The sequence below is a fragment of the Dromiciops gliroides genome, chromosome 3 (genome assembly GCF_019393635.1).
Source record: "Dromiciops gliroides isolate mDroGli1 chromosome 3, mDroGli1.pri, whole genome shotgun sequence".
NCBI classification, from domain to species: domain Eukaryota; kingdom Metazoa; phylum Chordata; class Mammalia; order Microbiotheria; family Microbiotheriidae; genus Dromiciops; species Dromiciops gliroides.
The window spans coordinates 459099260-459124729 of NC_057863.1; the positions used below are offsets into that span (position 1 = coordinate 459099260).

The 25470-nt window shown below is 35.4% G+C and overlaps 1 protein-coding gene across 1 annotated transcript in view; it reads left to right on the forward strand.

The window, feature by feature from the left end:
* CCDC148 (coiled-coil domain containing 148) overlaps nucleotides 1-25470 on the forward strand; it is a 306036-nt gene that overhangs the window by 132995 nt on the left and 147571 nt on the right. The window contains exons 9-10 of the mRNA XM_043991473.1: nucleotides 12917-13055; nucleotides 14921-15127. Of these exons, the coding sequence (XP_043847408.1) occupies nucleotides 12917-13055; nucleotides 14921-15127 (346 nt within the window). The remainder of the gene's footprint in view (nucleotides 1-12916; nucleotides 13056-14920; nucleotides 15128-25470) is intronic.

Sequence of the window (25470 nt, forward strand, 5' to 3'; positions counted from 1 at the left end):
TTTTTTTTTTTTGCACGGGGCAATGGGGGTTAAGTGACTTGCCCAGGGTCACACAGCTAGTAAGTGTCAAGTGTCTGAGGCCGGATTTGAACTCAGGTACTCCTGAATCCAGGACCGGTGCTTTATCCACTGTACCACCTAGCTGCCCTGCTTGTCTTTTTATACATACAAAGCTGATTCTGGCAGGGGCCAAAGATTCTGTGTATCCAGTCAGTGGCAATTTGTCACATATCCTTTCTCTACAATTGAGTATTTGACCATTTCAGGGTCAAAGATGCTAATACTTATGATATCATGGAGTAGACCTTTTTTCCTCCTCCTTTAGAAAAGCTTTCAGCCCTTCCTTTCTTATCTCCAGTCATTGGTCCATAGAATATAAGGCTGCATAATGGCAGTTCAGGGAAAAGTATTCTCTTTTCCTGAGGAAAAAAAAAAGTCCTACTGTCTTGCTACTTACCAGGCAAATGATATACTTCATCAAAACTAGGACACCTTGTAAGAGGACAGTGAAATTCCCATTAGTAATATTGAATGTATTAATCTGTCTTCAATTATAAAAAGGGTTTTGAGGATAATAGAAGGATAATAACCAAAGGTCTTTAATACATTCAAATTTTTCTATAGATGCAGAAGTAATACCATTTCCTTCTTGAATCAAATATATAGAACCTCTGATTTTCATTTGCATCTGGATTTTCTTGTCCCAATTAATTAAATTTGCAGTTATTTTTGTTAAAATTGGAGTGCAAAAAAACCAAAAAAAACAAACCCAGAACATGACACTGTAGCAAGAGCACAGGTTTGGAATTCAAGAGACTTAGGTTTTAATTTTAACTCTGACATTGCACTGTGCTCTTTGGAAAGTTATTGCTAATTTGTGTGATGCTGGGAATCACAGAATAACAAAATTTTAGAATAGAAAGGCACCTTGGACTTTTCTAAGTTCCCTATTTCTCCTCATTGATAAACAGGGATAATACTAGTACAAAGTATTTTATATGATCATTTTGAAGGGAGTACTGTGTAGACCGTAAAGCACTATATGCATGTATGAAGACTTATTTTTTATTGTTTCTTCACATCATATAGTTTATTTCATTATGCAAAAGGAATTTATACTATTATATAACCAACAAGTGGTCTTCTAGCCTCTGCTTGAAGATCTCCCTTGAGGAGGACCCTAATACCTCTCAAGGTAGCCCATTCTACTTGTGCACAACTCTAATTATTAGCACATTTTTTTCAGACATTAAGCCAAATTCGCACCTTTGCGACTTACATCTGTTGCTCCTGATTCTATATTCTGAGGCCAAGCAGAATGCTTTATCTTGGGTGGAGCCAAGGTGGTAGAGAAAATGCAAGCACTTGCCCCAGCTCTTCCCAGATTACCTCCAATAACTTTAAATAATGCACCAAACCAAATTCTGGAGCAGCAGAATCCACAAAAGGACAGGGTGAAATAATTTTCCAGTCCAAGACAAACTTAGAAGGTCAGCAGGAAAGATCTATTGTACAGGGGTAAGAGCAGAGTGCAATCTAGTTCAACCCAAGCCCCAGCAAACCAGTAGTAGGTCTTGGAGGTGACTCCATCAGTAGCAGCAGTGGCAATTTCCAGACCTCTCAGCTCATAGATGATAAGGTGTCAGACAACTGGTCAGAAGGAGTTTATAGGAGAACATTTGCACTGAGGGTAGCATTCTGTTGCATTGCCCATACTTGGATCTGGGTTGTAGTCCAGGGTGAGGAGGAACACTAGCACACCAGGGAGCTGGGGCCTTGGTCAAAGTTCCAGGGTAAGAGTACTTATGGTCTCAGACCAAAGCACAGACCAGGAGAGTAGCAAACACATCTCTACCTAGATCATACCACCTAGGAAGAAGTGAAAACTTACATGTTTCCAGAATTATCTCTGAAAACAACTGCACAAAAATCCTGAAGCTTGGGACAGTGCCCCCTTCACTCTAAAAGCAGAGCCCCACTTTAGCATAGAGTTAAAAGTCAAGAAATAGGCTAGAGGGAAAAAAGGAAATGTATTTATAAAGAATAAACATTAACCTCCTTCCCACTATGGACGGTTGTAAAACAACTTTATGTAATTTTACCATTATTATTTGATACCATCTTGATTAGCTAAATCAATAAGGTATCCACCAAAAGTAATGGAATAAACATAGGCAAAAAGATGTTAAATTAGCTCTAGTCACAGATAATATTATGGTTTATTTTGAAAACTTAAGAGATATGATAAAAATATTATGGAGATAAATTAAAAAAGAAATAGGCTAGAAAATGAGCAAATAGCAGAAAAAGACGCAGACTATGGAAAGTTACTACAGTGACAAAGAAGATAAAAACAAACTCAGGAGTAGAAAACAAAGCATAAAAAGAAATGAATTGGTCTCAGGTCATGGAAGAGCTCAAAAAGGATTTCAAAATTCAACTAATAGAGGTAGAGGAAAAATCAGGAAGACAAATGAAAGTGATGCAAGAAAATTATGAAAAAAAGACTCAACAGCTTGGTTAAAGGAGGCAAAAAATACTGAAGAAAATACCTTAAAAACAGAATAGGCCAGGTAAAAGAGGCACAAAAATTCAATGAAGAGAAGAATGTTTTGAAAAACAGAATTGGCCAAATGGAGAGGTAAAAAGTTCACTGAAGAAAATAATTCCTTCAAAATTAGAATTAGGCAAGTGGAAGCTAATGACTTTATTTTATTTTATTATTTTTTTTTTGCGGGGCAATGGGGGTTAAGTGACTTGCCCAGGGTCACAAAGCTAGTAAGTGTCAAGTGTCTGAGGCCGGATTTGAACTCGGGTCCTCCTGAATCCAGGGCCAGTGCTCTATCCACTGTGCCACCTAGCTGCCCAGCTAATGACTTTATAAGACATCAAGAAACAATCGAATGGAATCAAAAGAATGAAAAATTAGAATAAAATGTGAAATATCTCATTCGAAAAACAGCTGACCTGGAAAATATATCTAGGAGAGATAATTTAAGAATTCTTTGATTACCTGAAAACCATGATCAAAAAAAAAAAAAAAAAGAGCCTAGACATCATCATTCAAGAAATCATCAAGGAAAACAGTCCTGATATTCTAGAATGAGAGGGTAAAATAGAATGGAAAGACTCCACCAATCACCTCATGAAAGAGATCTTAAAATTAAAAACTCCCAAGAATATTATGGCTAGATTCCAAAGCTCTTAGGTCAAGGAGAAAACATTGTGAGCAGCCAAAAAGAATCAATTCAAATATTATGGAGCCACAGTTAGGATAATATAAAATTTAGCAGTATCTACATTAAAGGATCAAAGCCTTAGAATATGATATTAACGATTGGAAAAAGAGCTAGGATTACAACCAAGAATCACCTACCTGGCAAAACTGATCATAATTCTTCAAGGAAAAAATAGTTATTCAATGAAATAGAGAATTTTCAAGCATTCCTGATGAAAAGATCAGAGTTGAATAGAAAATCTGACTTTCAATTACAAGACTCAAGATAAGCATAAAAAGGTAAATAGGAAAGAGAAATCATAAGAGATTTTATATGACTGAACTGCTAACATTCCTACATAGGAAAATGATACTTATAAATCCTGAAAGTACAGTAAATACATAGACAGAGGGCATGGGAGTGAATTGAATATGATGGGATGATTATCTAAAAAAATAAATTAAGGGGGCAGCTATGTGGTGCAGTGGATAGAGCACCAGCCCTGGAGTCAGGAGTACCTGAGTTCAAATCCGGCCTCAGAGACTTAACACTTACTAGCTGTGTGATCCTGGGCAAGTCACTTAACCCCAATTGCCTCACTTAAAAAAAAATTAATTAATTAATTAATTAATTAAGGAATGAGAAAGAGGAATGCACTGAGAGAAGGGGAGAGGGAGAAGTGAAATGGGGCAAATTATCTGACAAAAAGGAGGTGCAAAAGAGCTTTTACAGTGGAGAAGATATCATAGGTAGGGAGGAGTACATGAATCTTACTTTTATTAGAATTGGCTCAAAGAGAGAATAACATACACACTCAGTTGCATATAGAAATCTATCTTACCCTACAGGAAAATAGGAGGCGAAAGGTATAAAAGAAGGGGGGGAAGTTTGATATAAGGGAATGCAGTTTGGGGGAGATAAAAGTCAGAAGCAAAATACTTTTGAGAATATTAATGAGAGAAAGTGGGATAAATGGAGAAAATAGGATGGAGGGAAATACATAGTTAATAATCATATTTGTGAAAATTTTTTATAAAAACTCCTCTGATAAAGACCTCATTTCTCAATTATAGAGAAGACTCACATTTATTAAAAATAATAAAATTTATTTAAAAATCCTAAATTAATAAATGGTCAAATGATAGGATCAGGCAGTTTTTAGGAAAAGTAATCAAAGCCACCTGTAGTCATATGAAAAAGTGCTCTAAATCAGTATTGATTAGAGCAATATAAATTAAAATAACTCTGAGCTACCACCCCACACCTCTCAGATTGGCTAATAAGACAGAAAAGTAACATGACAACTGTTGTAGGGGATGTGGGAAAATTGAAACACTAATGCACTGTTGATGAAATCGTATACTGATTCAGCCATTCTGTAGAACAATTTGGAACTATGCCCAAAGGACTATAAAACCATGCATATCCTTGGAACAAGCAATAACACTCCTAGATAAATATTCTAAAGAGATAAAAAACCAAAAGGAAAAGGACATATATGTACAAAAATATTTATAGCAGCTCTTTTTGTGGGGGCAAAGAATTGGAAACTGAGGGGTTGTCCATCAATGGGGGAGTGGCTGAACAAGTTGTTGCATATAATTGTGATGGAATACTATTGTATTACAAGAAATGATGAGCAGCATGCTCTCAAAAACAAAAACAAAAACAAAACACTGGAAAGATTTACATGAACAGATGCAAAGTGAAACGAATAGAACCAGGACATTATATATACTAACGGCAATATTGCATGGTGATCAACTGTGAATGTTTTAGCTATTCTTAGCAATACAGTGATCCAAGACAACTCTGAAGGACTTATCATGAAAAACGCAAACCATAAATGAGCTTCCTAAGATGGATTTACAAGTGAAATCTGTCAAACATTTAAAGATCAACTAATTTCAATATTAAAGAAATTACTTGGGATAATAGGCAAAGATGGGATCCCACCAAACTCCTTTTATAAAACAAATATGAAACTGATGCTTAAACTAGGAAGAGCAAAAACAGAGAAAGAAAATCACAGGCCAATTTCATTAATGAATATAGACTCAAAAATCCTAAATAAAATACTAGCTAAAAGATTACAATAAAATATTACAATGATTATACATTGTGACCAAGTGTGATTTATATAAGAAATGTGGGGATAAAGGAAAACTATTAAAATTGTTAATTGATTATATAATAGTAAAAGTAAAAACAATAATATGATTATATGATAGAGTATAACACATTTCTATTATCACTTGAAAATATTGGTATAAATGGATTTTTCTTTAAATCGATAAAAAGCATTTTTCTAAAACCATCAGCAAGCATTATTTGTAATGGGGATAAGTTAGAAACCTTCCCAGTAGGATCAGGTGTAAAATAAGGGTGCCCACTGTCACTTGTATTATTCAATATTGTGTTGGAAATCTTAGCAATAGCAATAAGAGAAGAAAAAGAAATAAAAGGAATCAGAATAGGGAATGAGGCAATAAAACTATCTCTTTTTGCAGATGTTTTGATGATATACTGGGAAAACTCCAAAGATTCAACTAAAAAGTTAATTGAAACAATGATTTTGGCAAAGTAGGAGGATATAAAGCAAATCCACGTGTCATCAGCATTCCTTTATATCACAAACAAAATCCTGGAAGAAGAAATAGTAAGAGCTACCCCATTTAAAATAATTCTAGACAGTATAATATACTTGGGAGTATGCTTACCCAGGAATTATATAAACAAAATTATAAAAAAAGCACTTTTTGTGCAAATAAAATCAGATTGAAATAGTTGGAAAAATATTGATTATTCATGGATAGTGTGAGCATCTTAAATCAGCCTCGGGCTCCCCAAATGGGCTGCCCCTCCCTCAGCCTAACTGCTCTGCATGAAGTCACCCTGGGCACGTGGGCCTCATGAGCCCAGGCCCTGCTCAGCAGGGATGCACACAAAAAACCTCAGGGATGCACCAGCTTCCTCTGCCCAGCCCTGGCTCCAGGTGCCCATGGCATGAAGACTTAGTGTCCCTGCCAGCCTTGGACACCTGCACTGGGGGAGCCAATGAATTAGCTTGGTGTGTGGGGGCATGGTTGGCCCGAGGTCTGAGGGGAGAGAAGGGTTAGGGTTAGGGTTAGGGTTAGGGTTCGCATTAGGGTTAGGGTTAGGGTTAGGGTTAGGGTTAGGGTTAGGGATCGTATTAGGGTTAGGGTTAGGGTTAGGGATCGCATTAGGGTTAGGGTTAGGGTTAGCTTGGGAGGCAGAGATGCCGAGGGGTCGATATGGTGAAACATGGGTCACTACAGTGAAAAGAGGGGGTTGCTACAGAGAAGTTAGAAGAGGGAGATGCTATGGAAAGAGGAGACGCAGGGGGATGCTAAGAAAGTTGCAGGCATGGCTGACAGTGAAAGGGGGACGTCAGAGAAGATGCAGCTCGGGTTTGTAAGCACAGATGGCAGATGGGCAGCCGTACCCACAGACGAGAGATGGGGCTAGGGGGTTGGAAGCATAAGCGGTGGCAGAAACAGCAGGAAAGAAAGTTTAAAACACAGTCAGGTCATATTTCTTGCTTTATTCTTATTTTTAAGTTTATTTTCATAAATAAACCCTTTGCTCATAAATTATAAGAGGCTTCCTAATCTTTTTCTTATCAATTTGGGAGAAGCAGTGGGGGAATTTATAAATGGCCCATATTAAATTAAAAGCAGTCAGATAGCCAGGCAGGAGTCTACAGATTAGGCCCCCCAGTTAAAATATTTTTTTACAATAGATAGGGGTAATATAATAAAAATGACAATTTTTTCTAAACTTATATACATATATATATGTATATATTCATGACCATCACAATTAACTTACAAAAAATATCTTACTGAATTAGAAAAAATAACAATAAAATTCATTTGGAAAAATATAAAATCAAGAATAACAACAGAAATAATGAAAAAAATATAAAGGAAGGAGGCTTTTAAATATCAGAGTTTAAAGCATATTATAAGGCAGTAATTATCAAAACTATCTAGTATTGGCCAAGAAAGAGAAAGGTAGATCAATAAAATAGAGTAGACATATAATTTATAGCAGGAAAGAAATATAGCAACTTTGCATTTGACAAGTGTAGAGACAAGTTTGGGGGATAAGAATTCATTATTTGGTAAAAAATTACTGGGAAAGCTGGAAACCAGTATGGCAGAAAATGGGCATACATAAAAATCTTACACTATTTACCAAGATTGGGTCAAAATGGATACATGACCTAGATATAAAGAGAGATATTACAAGAATGTGGAACATATTACTTCTTAGTCTTATGGACAAGTAAACAGTGTATGAATAAACAGAGCAAAGTGAAGTGTAAAATGGATAATTTCATTAATTACATTATAATTACATTAAATTAAAAGGTTTTTGTACAAATAAAACTAATGTAGTCAAGATCAGAGGGAAAGCAAAATATTGGGAAAATATGATAGACAGTTTCTCAGATAAAGGTATCATATCTCAAATATATAAAGATATTTGAGAAATCTATAAGAATATAAGTCCTTCCCCAATTGATAAATGGTCAATGAATTTGAACAGGCAGTTGTCAGATGAATAAATCAAAACACTTTATAGTAATATGAAAAAATGCTCAAATCATTATTAATTAGAGATATGCAAATTAAAACAAACTTGAAATGTCATATCAGATTGACTAAAATGATTGAAGGGGAAAGCGACAAATGTTGGAGGGAATGTGGAAAAATGGGGACACTAATTCACTGTTGGTGGAAATGTGAAATGATCCAGCCATTTTGAAGAGCAATCTGGAATTATCCCCAAAGAGTTAGTAAATAGCCTATACTCTTTGACCAGCAATACCAGTACTAGATCTATTTCCAAAGTTGATTAGAGAAAAAGGAAAAGAACCTATTTGTTCTGAAATATTTATAGCAGAACTCTTTCTTATGGTAAAAAACTGAAAACTGTAGAGAAGCCTGTCAATTGGGGAAGCTGAACAAGTTGTGGTATTTGATTATTTGTTTTGTTTTGTGAGGCAATTGGGGTTAAGTGACTTGCCCAAGGTCACACAGCTAGTAAGTGTCAAGTGTCTGAGGCTGGATTTGAACTCAGGTCCTCCTGAATCCAGGGCCAGTGCTCTATCCACTGTGCCACCTAGCTGCCTTTGTGGTATATGATTATGATGGAATACTACTGTTCTATAAGAAATGATGAGGGGGCAGCTCGGTGGTGCAGTGGATAGAGCACCAGCCCTGGAGTCAGGAGGACCTGAGTTCAACTCTGGCCTCAGACACTTAACACTTGCCAGCTGTGTGATCCTGGGCAAGTCACTTAACCCCAACTGCCTCACTAAAAAAAAATAAAAAAAACCAAAAACAAACAAAAAAAGAAATGATGAGCTTGTTGATTTTAGAAAAGCATAGATAGGCTTGCATGAAATAATGAAGAGTGAAATAAGCAAAACCATAAGAACACTGTACATGGTAACAATAATATCGTTTTAAGAACAACTTTGAGTGGCTAAGTCATTTTGACTATTATAAATACCTAAAATGACTATGAAGGACCTATGAAGAAAGACACTATCTGCATCCAGAGAAATAACTGAAAAGTAGAAGTATGTATAGAATGATTGTGTGTGTGTGTGTGTGTGTGTGTGTGTGTATGTGTGTGTGTCTTATGGTAAATATCGCTAGGGCATGGGGGTAGACAAAAAGGAAAAAAATTACATGATAACTTTATTATATATGTAAAAGGAAAAGCAAGTTGTGCAAAATAGGTTTGTAGTTTTGCGTGCAATTGCCTTTTCCCCCTACTGCTGTGGAAATGCTTAACTTCATAAATTAAAAAAAAAAGAAAAAAAATGCTATCCATCTCCAGAGAGAGAATTGATAAAGTTTGAATACAGAACAGAACATGTTTTTTCTTTATGTTCTTTATTTTTCATGTTTTTCTGTGTTTTTTTCACATTGTCTTCCAAGTTCTAGTATTTAATCAATTTATTATAGATTAAAAAAAAGTCAGTGTAAAAAGGAAAGAAAAGAAAAGTTGATTACTTTGTGGGTCATCAATTTTAAAAATTGATTTAAAAAAGTTTTATTGATCCCTTTAAAAAAAAATCACAGTTGTTTCAAGTTATGTCCCCTCTCTTCCCTGAGCCTTGCTTGGTGACAAACAAAAGTTAATAAAACCAATATATACAACTGCCATGATTGGCAATGCATGCAACATTCCACAGCCATAATTACCCATCTCTCCAATGAAATGAGGGTGGTGAATTTCTACATCTCTTCTCTAGCAAAAGGACTAGTCATTATAAATTCAGTGTCTGGCTTCAGTTTTCATTTTATATTTTCATAGTCATTGTATATACCATTTACCTGATTCTTCTTGCTTCACTCCATTTCCATTCATATGAGTTTTATGTCTTCATCATTTACTGTCACACAATAATATTTAATTATGTTCATATACTAAAATTAGTCATTCCCTATTCAGTGGACACTGCCTTTAATGGATTTAGGGGCCAGTATGAGCTGTCTCCACCATATATATGCCTCTGATGTTAGATGATAGAATTGACTTCTTTCCCAAACTACTCTCCAGTTTTCTCAGCACTTCTTATTGAATAGATGATCTTTGCTTAAGAATTCCAATTTTTTGCTACAACAAAAAGTGCTCCTGTGATTATTTTGGTAAATATGGGGCCTTTCCCTTTCCCTTTTGCTGTCTTTGGGGTATAAATCTATTAGTGAGATATCTGGGTCAAAAATATAAATACTTTAGTGACTCTTCTTGCATAATATGAAACCTTTTCCCAGAATGGTTGGAACATATCAAAGCTTTACTAGTGAGATATTCACGTGCCTGCCTTCCTGCATTCCCTTTAGTGTTGATTGACTCTGTTTTGTAAATTTGGTTAGTATGAGGTGAAATCTTAGGTTTGCTTTAATTTGCATTTCTCTTATTAAGATTGATTTGGAGAAATCTTTTATATGACAGTTACTTCTTTTGAGAACGCTATGTTCATACTTCTTAATCTATTGGGGAGTGGCTCTTGGTCTTATGTTTATATTATTTCTTTATACATTTTTCATATCCTCATATCAAAGATAATAGATACAAAATGTTCCTAATTATTAGTTTCCTTTTTTAGCCAACTACATGGATTTTGCTCATCAAAAGAAATTTAAGTTTCATGTAATCAAAATTGTCTATTTTTTCTTTTACCAGACACTCTGTTTCTTGTTTGGTTAAGAATCTTACCCCTAGAAATAGTTGTAAAAGATCTTTCCTTACATTTTTTCTGATCTTTTTTTCATTGTGTGAGCATTTATATTTAGGCTGCATGTCCTTTTGGAATTTATTGTGATATAAAGGATGTGCTGGGAAATGCTTAACAATTGGCTGTGAAAAAAGGTACATGACATACTTTTTAATTTTTTTTTGGTGAGGCATTTGGGGCCAAGTGACTTGCTCAGGGTCACACAGCCAGCAAGTGTCAAGTGTCTGAGGCCAGATCCGAACTCAGGTCCTCCTGAACCCAGGGCCGGCGCTCCATCCACTGTGCCACCTAGCTGCCCCCATGACATACTTTTAAACTTAATCTGCATTAGTAACATTTTCTCCATCAAGTTCTTAAGTCTAGTCGATGAAGAAAATAAGAAATCAAGCCCTGATTTTTTGTTTTTGCCAATTTCTGAGGTGCAAATGCATATAATGAAAATTTAACAATCAGGTATCAGGAGGTGATTAGAGCTGGTTCTGATACATCCCTCATGGTATATGTTATAAAATGCTGATATTGAGCTATTTGCCAAACTGCTTTCTAGTTTTCTCTAATTTTTTTTGTTGAATAAAGGATCTTTTCCCAAGTAATTTATATTCTTGGACTTATCAAGCCCTTGGATATTAAATTAATTTGTTTCTGACTCTTGCTTATCTTGTTTGTTCCGCACATTTATGTTTCTATTTTTTAACAAGTGCCAAAAGGTTTTGATGATTGCTGCATTGTAATATAGTTTGAAGTCTAGAATTGCTATTTCCCCTTCAGTACTGCTTTTCCCCATTATTTCCCTGGAGACCACCCTTTTTATGTGGATGAATTTTGCTTTCATTTTTATTGTTCTACAAAGTATCCCTTAATTTTCTCAGTAGTAAAACATTAAATTTATAAATTAATTTAAAAATAACATGTTATTTGGCATGACCCAAATATGACTGATGAATATCACTCCAGTTAATTTTCTTTATTTCTGTAAAAAGTGTTTAATTGTATCTATATGCTTTGAGTGTGTCTTGGAAGATTGACTCCCATCTATTTTATTCATTTGGTAGTTATTTTGATGGTATTTATTCTTCTTTCTTTTCCTTATGGATTTTATTACTGCTAAATGAAATGCTGACAATGTTTATGAATTAATTTTGTATCCTGATACATTACAGAAGACATTAGTTATTCCAATTAGTTTCTTTGCCATTTATTCTAATTTAATTTTTATTTTTTCAAGTATTTATTTGTTCAGGGACAGCTAGGTGGTTTGGTGGATATAGCACTAGCCCTGCATTCAGGAGGACCTGAGTTCAAATCCGGCCTCAGACACTTGACACTGACTAGCCTGGGCAAGTCACTTAACCCTCATTGCCCTGCCTCTCCCCGCCCCCCCCCCCCAAAAAGAATTTATTTGCTCTCCTCATCTCCTTCTCTACTCATTGAAAAAAAATGCTTGTCAGAAATATGCAAAGTAAAGCAAAACACATTCCCATATTGGCGATATAAAATTATATTCTGTTCTGGATATCTGTCAGGCTGCGATCATTGATCTCTTGGAATCATAGTGAGTTATTACATTGATCAGAGTTTTTAAGTCTTTTAAAGCTGTTTATCTTTAAAATGTTGTTATTATTATTGTGCAATTTATTCTCCTTATTCTGCTTATTTCACTTTGCAATAATTCATATGTCTTCCCAAGTTTCTCTGAAACCGTCCTCTTCATCATTTCTTATGTTATAATGATGCTCCATTACATTCTCATAAAACAACTTGTTCAGCCTTTCTCCAATTGATGAAAATTGCCTTAATATCCACTTCTTTGCCACTCCAAAAAGGAATTGCTATAAATACTTTTGTACATATGAATTGTTTTCCTCTTAATTTTATCTCTTTTGGGGTATAGGCCTGCCAGTGTTATTACTGTGGCAGAGGATGTGCACTATTTAGTAACTTTTTGAACATAGTTCCATTTTCTTTCCAGAATGGCCTGACCAAAACACAGTTCTACTAGTACTGAATTAAAGTACTTGCTTTTCTATATTCTGAGATTGAGTTTTTAAGGATCTATATTTCTGGTTCTGTTGGTTAAAGTATTTTATATTTCTGTAGGAAGTTTTCCATTTCCACTCACTTCTCAGGTTTGGTAACATGTAATTGTTTACTGTAGGTTCAAATCTATTTTCTTTAATTTATTGGTTAAAATTCAGGTCATGATCAAATTTGGGGCTGAAGCACCTCCATTTTTATTAGAATTTAGGTTTTTGCTGCATTAAAAACTTAAATTTAGTTACTTATGCTTAATTAGGGTTTATTTTTTATCTATTGCAAATTGCATGAAAATCCCCCAAATTGCTAAACACACTGTCCACATCACTGTTTAATCCAGCCTTGTTAAAATAATGTGGTTTGGCATTTTTATTGCTTTTAGGAACTTTGAGTTGAATGAAGAAGATCAGTGGATTTACCAGACAATTGTAGATCAGTATCCAAAAGATATTCAGGGAAGAAGAGCTTTGTATTTGGATATGTTACAAAAGTATTTACCTCACAAATCTAGGCATGATCTGGTGAGTGCTTTACTAAGAAGTTTATTTGTTAGAAAAAAATTACATAGTCAACACAGAGATCTTGTTGAAATTGACCTTTTGGAAATAATTTAGCTCATAGAGTCTAAAGAAGATAAATGGTTAAAAGGATATGGCCATCATTGTACAGTCTTATCTAATCATTATTGTCATTCCTGTTCTTGATGAATTATTATGTCTTCATAATGAAAATTTTTGTAAAGGGCTGCATTTTTTTAGCTAAGCTAGAGAAAATTCAAAGTGTTTCATTTCATGAGTAGGATAGGCTTCTGCAACAGTTGTTACAGGTTTATAGATAAATTCATTGTTATTCTTAGCCTTGTTTAATGGGTTTTATACTTAATAATAGAAACTAAATGTATGTTTTATATTTCTTTTTTTAATCTATGAACTTTTAAGGTAGGCTTCTGAAAAGAAGTATTCAACTTCATCATGCTTCATGTTCAGAAGTCTGAAGTAAAAATGGTTAAATACATTCATGTTATTTTAATTATCTTACATCTATATCTTTATCCTCTCTCTCTTTCTCTCTCTCTCTCTCTGTCTCTCTCTCATCATTTCACCTTAGAAGACTATAAGTTTTTTGAATGCAGGGGCCGCACATAATTTAGGTTTGCATCATTCTTTTTTCCCTCTGACCCACAGCACCACATTGGGCTTTGAAGATACTTCATAAATATTTTGAATGCAAAGATTATATATTAAGGTTTGAGTTTCCAGGTATCATAGACATATCTCTAAGGAAAACTATTAATGCTGCATTAATAGGAGGAGTTAATAAATAATCATTCTTTTAGGGAGTTAAATGATGTTCTTGCTTTTCCAATTTGTACCTTTCTGAAAGTTCATGTTTCCAAGAGATTAATTCTTACTTACTAGTTAGTTTCTTTTTGTTTTTTCTGTTTACCTAATATTAACAATGAATTCTATTTAAGTCTTAGGGATCTTATAATTATTTTCATAATCATGTCTGCTTCCTTTCAAAACGTTTGGCAGGTGCTAAATGGGTCTATTTGAGGTTTTGTGGATAGGAGCTAACAAGTTAACAGAACAGTTGGATTTTAGTTTTCAGAATTAAAAATATAAATTCATATCACACTGCCTTTTTTTAAAAAGTGAAGCTACAATCTGTTCATTGTATACTTAGCCACCAAGAAATGAAGTATTTGTGTCAAAGCCTCTTTTCTCTTCCCTGTTTGCTCACCTACTCTTACACCTTGCTCACATGTTAAACAAATGCTGTATGAAAACTCAGAGGCCCAGGCTATCCTAGCAAATGAAGTGAAAAATTGGCTTGGTTATTTAGATATTTTAAGGTTAAAACCTGCTCTTATCTAAAATATTCAGGCAAAGGACTACAAAACGGGGATTATCTTGCTTATTGACAGTATTGGGAATGATTGCCTCTAGTCTCCATCTATTTGGAAAGCACAGAACTGCTCTGATAAGTGCTATAATTCTGATAAATTACAAAAACTGACTAAATTTAAGAAAATCTGATTATTTGTCCTGATATAAAGGCTGTGATTTTTCTCTTCATTTTTTCCATTGGGACTTTTTGTATAAACAACTCAGTCATTTCTCAATATTATCTATTTCCCTCTCCTATTCTCCCCATCAATTCTCCATTGTAAGAAAGAAAAAGGTTAGGCATTCGCTGTGCTCATTAAAACAACTAATTAATTGGACATAAAAGACTTTGATTTTTAAACAAAAATTGCTTTCTATTAAGAAAACATATTTTCTTTTACTTTTCTTATCAACATAATTTAAGCAATAATGATTTATCAAATGTAATATACTTTTTATAATTATAAAATGTTAATATTCAGTGACTTCCTTTTTAGGTTACACATGAGAAATACTGGAACCAATACTGTTTAACCAGGGATCAGAGAAGAATTTTCTTATTAAATTGGGCAAAGGATAAGAAAGACTTTATACAAAAAGCTCTAACAACCATTGCAGAAGCATGTACTGCTTATGAAATGGAGACTGTGTTGGCCCAGGACAGAAAAAAGCAATTGGAACTCTGTGCTGTTCTGAAAGAAAAGGTAGGATATGTTATATAGGTTAATTCTGGTTCAGTGGTTCTTTGAATAGCCACTTTATTTTCTTTGTTTAAAACCAACCATAAAACTCACTTCTCTAGCAAGCCTCTAAGCACAAATAGCAATGGAGAAATGGGAAGATCTAGCTTTTAATCAATTATTGGAATTCCCCTCCCATATTAATCAATTCTTGGAATTCAGGCATCCACTGAAATCACTCATGATGATCCCAGAGAATAATGTAATTTGGAGGTGCTTATAGAAAGGCTCAGAAACAAGTAGGTAAATGTACCTGACTTTGGAGAACGAAGACCTCCAGCTGATAAATATAGGAATTCCTCAGTTTTGTCATGAATTCATCATATTATACATTTTTCAAATGTATTCTAGGAGTATAAATCATAAAGTATGTTGTTGAAAACTATATAAATACATTGTTTGGGTGACTGGTTGCAGGAAGAGATGTTGGTTTTATATTTAGTAATGATACTGCAGATGTCCACAGGTAATATTGCATGCTCCTTTTCCTGTGGTATCATCCTAGAGGAAATCTCTGTGGTGGTCATCTTTACAACAGTTTCAGTGTGATTTATTTCACTAATAACTGAAGCAAAATCTGGTTACAGGTAATCTTGTCTATTCCATTGAACCATGGAGGCTGAAAAAGGCTTAGTGTCATTTTTTCAAAGAATGTATTTTGGGGATTTGCCCTCTTCTAACAGGTGTGTTAACAATATGATAAACATTACACATTACATCATTTAATCAAAAGACCAAGAGATTATTTGAATCATGTCATCCCTTATGGTGTAATAATTTCTCATTGCAGACTGTAGGGCACACATTTTGTTTTCCTTTTTTGTTATTACAGTGGGGGTATGTGAGGGTTTTGTGTGTGTGTGTGTGTGTGTGTGTGTGTGTGTACGTATGGGTCTTTTCTTAGCGTCATTAAGCTCCTATGAATATAAACCCAGTAGTGGGATCTCTGGGTTAAAAGATATTCCAAATTTTCATCTAGAAGTGTTGAACCAATTCACAGTTCCATAAGCAATGAATTAACATAATTTTTGCATGTTTTCAGTTTTACTAGACTCTGAGCTTCTCAAGAGCAGGCCTTTTGTCTTTCTTTGCTACAACACAAAGTGCTACTATAAATTTATTGGCATATATGGGTCTTTTTCTATTTTCTTTTATCTCTCTGTGACATATTCCTATTAGTGATATTGGTAGGTTAAAAGGTAGATATGCACAGTTTAGTGACTTTTTGGTTATATTTCCAAGTTACATGCCAGAATAGTTGGGCTAATTCAAAGATAGTCCCTCTAATAACTGTCATTTTATTTTTTTGGTTCTCTTTGCCAATCTGATGGGCGAAAGATGAACCTCAGAGTTCTTTTTTTCATTTTCTTTTCTTTTCTTTCTTTCTTTCTTTCTTTCTTTCTTTCTTTCTTTCTTTCTTTCTTTCTTTCTTTCTTTCTTTCTTTCTTTCTTTCTTTCTGCAGGGCAATGAGGGTTAAGTGACTTGCCCAGGGTCACATAGCTAGTAAGTGTCAAGTGTCTGAGGCTGTATTTGAACTCAGGTCCCCCTGAATCCAGGGCTGGTGCTTTATCCACTGCATCACCTAGCTGCCCTTTTGTAATTCTTTTAAATTACATTTCTCTTATCAGTAATTTGGAGTATTGTTTCATATGGCCATCGACAGCTTGCTTTTCTTCTTTTTGAAAATTGCTTTTTTATCCTTGGAAGATTTATCTATAGGGAAAATTTCTCATAATATCATATTTTAATTAGTTCCCTATATGTCCCTTGGAGATAAGAGCTTTACCATCTCCAACATCTATTACATTGTTCTTAAATATAACAAAAAATTCCTGAATGACTATATTCCAATGAATCCTAATTATAATACTTGTATTTTGGACTTAACTTGGGATTTTTTTAAGGCTTAAGATGACAAATGCCAAGTTCTATATTGCCCCATGTTTTGCAAATATTTTTTAACAGATTTACTTTTCAGTTTGAGAAAAGTGGGGAAAGAATGTGTTGAACAATAATGAGAAGGAGAGAGAGAGAGAGAGAATCTGTTGATGCCTGAGGCATATAGGAGAATAAAATATCTGAACTTGAAAGTGCTATAAAAATGTTCTCTTTGATAACTGTGCCTTTTTCTTTACTTGTAAAGAAGCCAGCAGTTGAAAAGCTATATGTTGTATGTAAATATTTTAAAATGGCACGTGCTTTTTAGTAATGTATAAACACTAGTGAGCATTAAAGAGGCGATATCATTTACAGGATGCCAGCTTTGGAACCATGAAGAACTGAGTTCCAGTATTGCCTCTGATACATATTTAAACTTTCAGTGCCCAAGCACCTTTGTAAGACATAATTTATAGTCTAGCTGCAGATCTGCATTGGCAACACAAGGGATAACTTAAAACAGAAATTTTACTTAAATTGTAACTTTTTTCCAGTTTGTGTTTTAAAAAAAAAACAATGCATAACTTCACATAATACTGCTTTCCAAGTAACCCTTTTTCTAAGTAGGCAATTGGTTACTAGAGCTCCTCCATCAAAAAAAGAAAAACAAAAACAAAAACAAAAATAAATGCCAGATTAAAAAAACCCAACAAAACAACTGTTCCATATTCCCACATTGGAATAGAAGAAAATCTCAGAATATTATGCTAATTTACTTAACTAATTCACTGACACCTTGACATAATACATAGTGTTGGCTAGTTTTAAAATTTATTGTGGGAATAAACTCATCAAGATTCAATAGCTATGACTCCGAATCAGAGAGATATGTAGTAGTAGTCCTCAACATCCAGACTCTCAAAGGAACTTTTTAAATGAAATTTAATTTTTGAATGTTACATTTTCTAATAATGTATTATATGAACTGTGCACAAAAATGGACCCAGCGAACATTTTTAAATTGCGCCTAACACTTTTGTAGTTCTTTAATAAAACTTTTTATGTCTATGTAGGCCAATTCAATTCAGTGTTTATGCAAAATATTTTCATGAGGTAATTTGTAGCATTAGTCCAGGGTAGTCATTATGGATTACTCTATGTGACTTTTAAAATGACCTGTTTATGAGACCTGTAGTAATTCTGGCCATATGCTATGTGTAAGCAATCCAAATCAACACCTGTGTTGCCTAGATAAAGCCTGTAGAAAGGCAGCTTGTCACTATATTAATTATCCTGTGAGGGTGTGCAATATCTGCATTACCCATGGGGTGGTGTGTTCTTTGAGTCATAAGCCCAGTAGCTGCATTAGTTGCTCTCTAACTTAGAAAGGATAGCTTTCCTAAAGGTTGCAGTAGCCCCATTTGCCACCAGAGGGTACGCAGCTCAGCTTGCTAGTGTTTTAACTATTCCCCCCTTTTGGCTAGTTTGGAGTTAACTAGAAGATAAAATAGAATATTACTCAACATATTTGTTTTTAACTTGAATTCTAATGCTCTGAATTTTCCCACCCCATATTTAGGTTGCCCTCTTGTGACAGATCCTTGCATTCATAAGACTCAGACATTCAATACACTATGGTCACTTAATTTATTGAACTTAGTAAAAATGAAAGGAATAATTTAAATGCTCTTGCAGAGACCTATCCACCTCTATTATCTATAAACCTTCTGCTGATTATCCTCTCAGCTCTTTGGAGGCAGTAGAAGGAAATTTCTAAACCATTCATATCTTCAGCTTATTTAAAAGGAATATGGGGAGAGGTCTATGCTTTGAATTTAAGTTCCAGGACACAGAATATGATGAGGGAAAGTTGAGGAAAAGAAGTGGGGGAAAATCACATTTCCCTTCCTGGCTTACCAGCTGATGGTACACTTCTTGGCTGCTAGCCTCCAGACTTGGAGTCCTCTCTCTTTGTGCTCTGATTCCAATATCTGCTTCAAGATTTCAGCCTCCCTAGTGTTGGTCTCTGGTAGTCTAAGTCATCATCTGATAGGAGTTTCAGGCCTTAGCAGCAGTAGCTTCCACAGCAACCATCCTAGCTACTACAGTGCACTTCATGGAAGCCCAGAAGTTTCAATCCAGTGGAAGCTGTTGCTAATCTACAAATACCTGAACAGTGATGAGCAAATCTGAATCTAACAGTAGCCATTTATTGTCCATCCCCCATATAGTGATGAGGAAGTACACATCTCAAGAGTAATATAAAGAAGTGGCCCAATCCCATAGATGCATATTACCTGCTCCCCTATCATACTGCTGCATAACCAGAGTATTTTTGAGAAAGCATATTTTCCCCTGTTCTTTATCCTTCCTATAGAGAATTGAGACATCCTCACTTTTCAGTGTCTCTCAAATTCTGTTTCTCTTTGTGGAGATTCCTATGGACATTGAATTCATACATAGATTAAAAAGTAATACATAAGTACCCACTAAATGCATATGGACTGATAATAAAGCAGTATAATCAATACATACATACATATATATATATATATATATGTAGATGTAGATCTTGATCACATGCCAAAAATGGAAAAAGAATTGGTCTCAGGGCTAAATGAGAGGAGGACAATAGGCTATATTGCCTTTGCAAAACTTCATAGCTCCTTTGATGATCCCAACCTTCTCCCTTCAATGGAGGCCCATCTTTTCAGTACCCATATTCTTCTGGTTTATTACATGTCTGCAAATCACGGAATACTACCATTTCTGAATAATTTAAAAGAAATATTGCTCATGAGACAATGGTAAGGTGCATGGTGTATGTAAACAGGTTGCAACAGATAACAAAGAACTATGAAGAAAACAGAAGTAAAATATGTCTGATCAAAGAAATTATGATTAAAAAGGAAGATAGGATGTGGTGAAAGCAAGGGATAACTGATGGCTAGCCAATGTGCTTGATTGGTATTATTACAGCATAGAGAAAGCAAGTAAAGCCATGAGCACTTTGAGTAGAAGCAAACTTTGGGAGATCATCAGCAAGAGTCACACAGGATAGACAGGGATGGATGAGTTGTAACCTGAAATGTTGCAGGGAACATCCCCATTGATAAGTATTTAGTACTCTATTTGTCCAATTTTTAATGTTTATGAGAAACACAATTTCTGAAACAATTACATTTCTAATGTACAATTTTAAATAATGGTGGTTAATTTGACCTATGATGTGTTTTCCCAAGGTTCCTCCTATCTCCATGGTAATTTGTGCATCAATGTCCCTGTTGACATCACTTAATTCATTAATTTATTTGAAATGGCTGAAAAGGATGTCCCTTCCTTTGATGATGAAAACATCATTTTGTGTCTTCAAAGAGAATTTTAGCTCATCCAGTTTGGCTTTCTGTGCTCAGTCCAAAAATCTGCTCAGATATGTAATGAGATAATTTGCAATGCAAAGTTAGTAACTTCCACTTATTCTTTCTCACCTAGTCCATTAAAAAGGCTTCATTTTTTTTTTGTGGGGCAATGAGGGTTAAGTGAATTGCCCAGAGTCACACAGCTAGTAAGTGTCAAGTGTCTGAGGCTGGATTTGAACTCAGGTCCCCTTGAATTCAGGGATGGTGCTCTATACACTGCTCCACCTACCTGTCCCAAGGCTTTATTTTTAATATAGATATTTTGCTACTATTTATTGCAGTATTTTATATTAAAAACTTTAATTGAATTAATAATATTCTTTTATTGAACATATCTAGGATTCACAGACTATACACTGTTCCCAAATTAGGTATCTTCTTTTGTAAAAAGGAAAGCTTTCTGGGAATAGAGGAAAACATATTAAATTTTTTTTTTTTTAGCGAGGCAATTGGGGTTAAGTGACTTGCCCAGGGTCACACAGCTAGTAAGTGTTAAGTGTCTGAGGCCCGATTTGAACTCAGGCACTCCTGACTCCAGGGCCGGTGCTCTATCCACTGCACCACCTAGCTGCCCCAGAAAACATTAATTTTGAAACTTATATTGAACATAATTTATATCAGAAAAATATTTTTGGTAGAAATAGGTGCAATTGGTTTTGTTTTGTTTTTGTTTGTTTTTTAGTGAGGCAATTGGGGTTAAGTGACTTGCCCAGGGTCACACAGCTAGTAAGTGTTAAGTGTCTGAGGCCGGATTTGAACTCAGGTACTCCTGACTCCAGGGCTGGTGCTCTATCCACTGCGCCACCTAGCTGCCCCAAAATAGGTGCAATTGAAGGACATATATACCAGTGTTGAATATGTTTTTCAAAAGAAGGGAAAACGGTAAAAAAAGCCCAATACATACTTTCACCTTCAGAAAAAAAACCACTCCAAATCCAAACCTTGTTAATACTTACACTTTCCCAAAGCAATATAATTTCCCTGCAGATTTTTTCAATTTAAAATTTCTCCATCAGCAACCTCTTACAATAAATATACCAACTGGTTTCCGGCTGTCATCTTAAGTCTCAAAAGAATGTGCTTTGATTATAAAACTGGATTGACAGGAATTTAAGAAAAGAGACTCCAAAAAGCCAAAGAATTACCATATTCCTTTGATCTCATGAATTCCCTCAATTGATGGCACAAAGAAGGGCTAGTTTCAAAAATTGATTTCATAAAGAACAAGTCAAAGTAAATGGATATCTTCCTTTTCTTTCAAAATGATACACTGGAATAGAAACATGTTTGAATTATGCCATGCAGCCATGCAAATCAATAATTATTTTATCTTGCATTTGTAAAATGCCTTTTATTTTGTCCAAACAGTTATGTATTATCTTTAGTCATAAAATTACTTCTTCAAAATGCTTTTAAATGTGCTTTTTTGCCAATCAAAACATTCCTCTGTGGTAACCAGGAAGATATTAGCCTCATTTTACAAATAAGGAAACCAAGTCACAGAGAATAATAGCTAACATACTGAATGACAGTTTGAATTAAAAAAAAAAGATCCCTCCAGACTTAAACAATAGGTCAAATCCAACAAAAAACTTAATAAATTAAAATTTAAAGTTTTACATGTGGGGATAAAAAATTAACTGCACAAGTATAGGATGGAAACAGTTTGGCTAAGCCATAGATTGCATGAAAATATCCTGAGTGTTTTAGTGAGTTGCAAGCACAATATGAGCCAATGGTAACATGCCAATCAAAAAAGTGAATTCTATCTTTGGATGCATTCACAGCAGCACAGTGCCCAGAACAAGACATTGATCTTACTCTCTACAATCACATGGAGGTGGGAGACAGAAAGTCATGTATGGAGAAGAGCAAGTAGGCCTTTTTGTCTGGAGTGTAGACTATGTGAGAGGGAGAAATAGGGAATAAGTTCAGAAAGATAGGTTGAAGCCAGATTGTAAGTGCCAAACCCTAGTTATATTTGGAAACAGCCACAGTCTCTTGGGGAGAATGGGACCCTTAAGCCTCTTGTGAATATTTTTCTGTTCCTTCCTGAGGAGTGTGATCAAATGCAACACCTAAAAACTGCATCTGTATTTCGATTCACTTCTAAAAGTAGAAGCTAGAGTTGTCACTGGTTGTACCTAACTGGAGTTCCAATACTAACAAAGGGAATCCACTTGTGATTCAAGAGTATCCACATATGGAGCTGTCTGTTGCTTGCATAACATGTCTATAGTGAGGTTTTCCCTTACCCCTAGAACAACAACAAGCAGAGCCCTGGCATTTGATCCTAAAATTTTCATGTCAACAATTTCTACCATTGGTCCTTAGTCTTACTCTGTGGAGCTATATAGAGTAAGTCAATTTCCTTTTCTTTATGACAGCCTTTCATATCCTTCTGTTCTCTAGGCTGATCTTTCCAATACCTTCAACTCTTCATATTTGTTCATTCTTCATTCATTTGTTCAACAACTATTTAAGTCCCTATCTTGTGTGGAACATTCTGTAAGATACTAGAGGAGACTTTTTATCCTGTGGTATCTTGACCATGGCTCCACAATATTTGAATTGTTTCTTTCTGGCTGCTTGCAATATTTTTTCCTTGACCTGGGAACTCCGGAATTTGGCTATAATATTCCTGGAGGTTTTCCTTTTGGGATCTCTTTCAGGAGGTGATCAGTGGATTCTTTCAATTTCTATTTTACCTTCTGCTTCTAGAATATCAAGGCAATTTTCGTTGACAATTTCTTGGAAGATGATGTCTAAACTCTTATTTTGATCATGTTTTTTATGTAGTCCAATAATTTTCAAATTACCTCTCCTGGATCTGTTTTACAGGTCAGCAGTTTTTCCAAGAAGTTATTTCACATTGACCTTTATTTCTTTTTATTCATTTGGATTTGCTTTATTGTGTCTTAGTTTCTCATGAAGTCAATAGCTTCCATTTGTTCAATCCTAACTCTTAGGCAATTATTTTCTTCAGAGAGCTTTTGTATCTCCTTTTGCATTTGGCTTTACAAGCTGCTGACTTTTTTCTCATGACTTTCGTGCATCCCTCTCATTTCTTTTTTCATTTTTCCCTCTACCTCTCTTTGTCTTCAAAGTCCCTTTTGAGTGCCTCTATGGCCTGAGACCAATTCATATTTTTCTTAGGAACCCTGATGTTGCTATCCTCTTCTGAGGTGCACTTCAATCTTCCTTGTCACTAAAGAAACTTTCTATCATTCTCAACTTTCTCTGCTTGCTCATCTTGCCCATCTCTTACTTGACTTTTAACTCCCTCTTACAGTGGGGTCCTACTTCCAAACTACATTGTCCCAAGCTTCAGAAGGTCCCAGGTGTTTCAGTTTATGGAAAGGCAGGTTTTTCACTTTCCTGGCCTGTTCTCTGGTCTGAAGATAACCTCAGGCCAACTTGCTAATTAACCAGGCAGCAAAACTTTGTGTGCTGTGGTTGTTAGCTCTGATGAGCCTGTGCCCCTCCCCAACCTGGGCCTCATGGGCCTCCTGCAGCTTCAGATTTCTTCCTGGTTCTCCTCTGGGGTAGGACTACTGAATTCCTCCTTAGGTTCTGCAGATACCCCTATATTTTCCCCCTGGCCAGATGTTCAGCCCTCTCACCCAACTGTAAGCTTAGTTCCAGAAGACACCGGCACTGCAGTTGATTTGGAGGCTTGGGGGTAAATTTCTCTGGTGCATCCCTGGATGGATTTTTGTCAGTGAGATCGTGGGGTTGGACTCCACTACCAGCCCAGCACAGGGTCCCCCTCTTGTTGAGCTTCTAAGCTGTCTTTGGCTGGAAAATAATCTCAGCCTGTCTTTTTTGTTGGTTCTGCTGCTCCAGGGGTTGTCTTATAGCTGTTTTTGGAATAATTGTGGCAGGAGCTCTGAGTGTTTAATGCCTTTTCTCTGCCATCTTGGCTTTGCCTTAGAGGAGACATTTTAAATGAAATATTGTCCCTGTTCTCAAGTATATTCTGGTAGTATTAAGTTTTTCATAATTTTCATCACTTTCTCCAGTTGATCAATGTTCCCCTTGACTGTACATTGTTATTGTTCAGTCATTCAACCATGTCCAACTTTTCATGACTCCATACCAGGCCCTTCTATCCTGTACTTTCTCACAAAGTCTGGCCAAGTTTATATTCATTGTTTCCATAATACTATCTATCCATCTCATCCTTCTGCCAAAAGGGATGGATGCCTTCAATCTTTCTCAATATTAGTGTTTTTTCCAATGAGTCCCATCTTCTCATCATGTGGACAGAGGAATTAAGCTTCAGCTTCAGTATTTGGCCGTCCAGTGAATAGCATGAATTTATATCTTTAAGTATTGACTGATGACTTTCTTGGTATCGAAGGGACTCTCAAAAATCTTCTCTTGTACCACAATTCAAAAGTGTTGATTCTGCTGCACTCAGCTTTCTTTATACTCTATCTCTCACAGACATATATGGCTACTAGAAAAACTATAGCTTTGACTATAAGGACCTTTGTCAGCAAGGTAATGCCTCTGCTTTTTAGTATGCCATTCAGATTTGCCATAGCTTTCCTTCCAAGAGGCAAACATCTTTTAATTTCATGGCTACAATTGCCTTCTGTGTGATCTTTGAACCCAATAATATAAAATCTGACACTGCTTCCATTTCTTCTCCCTTTTTTGCCAGGAAGTGATAGGACCAGTTGCCAATATCTTAGTTTTTTATGTTAAGCTTAAAGCTAGCTTTTATATTCTCCTCTTTCACCTTCATCAAGAAACTTCTGTAATTATGTACTATACACTGTAATTCTATTAATATAACCTAAGACAAGAAATTGCAGAACAGACACTGGCCAGAGTTGATAGAAGACACATCTTCACTAGGAGTTCCCTTCAGCAGTAGAATCACAGGTCTGGACCCCTTCTAGCCCACACACTGGTCACATTAGCTCTTTTAGGCAGCATTGTCATACTATTGCAAAATATTGAGTCAGCAGTCATTGAAAAGATCTAGGTTTTTGCCATAC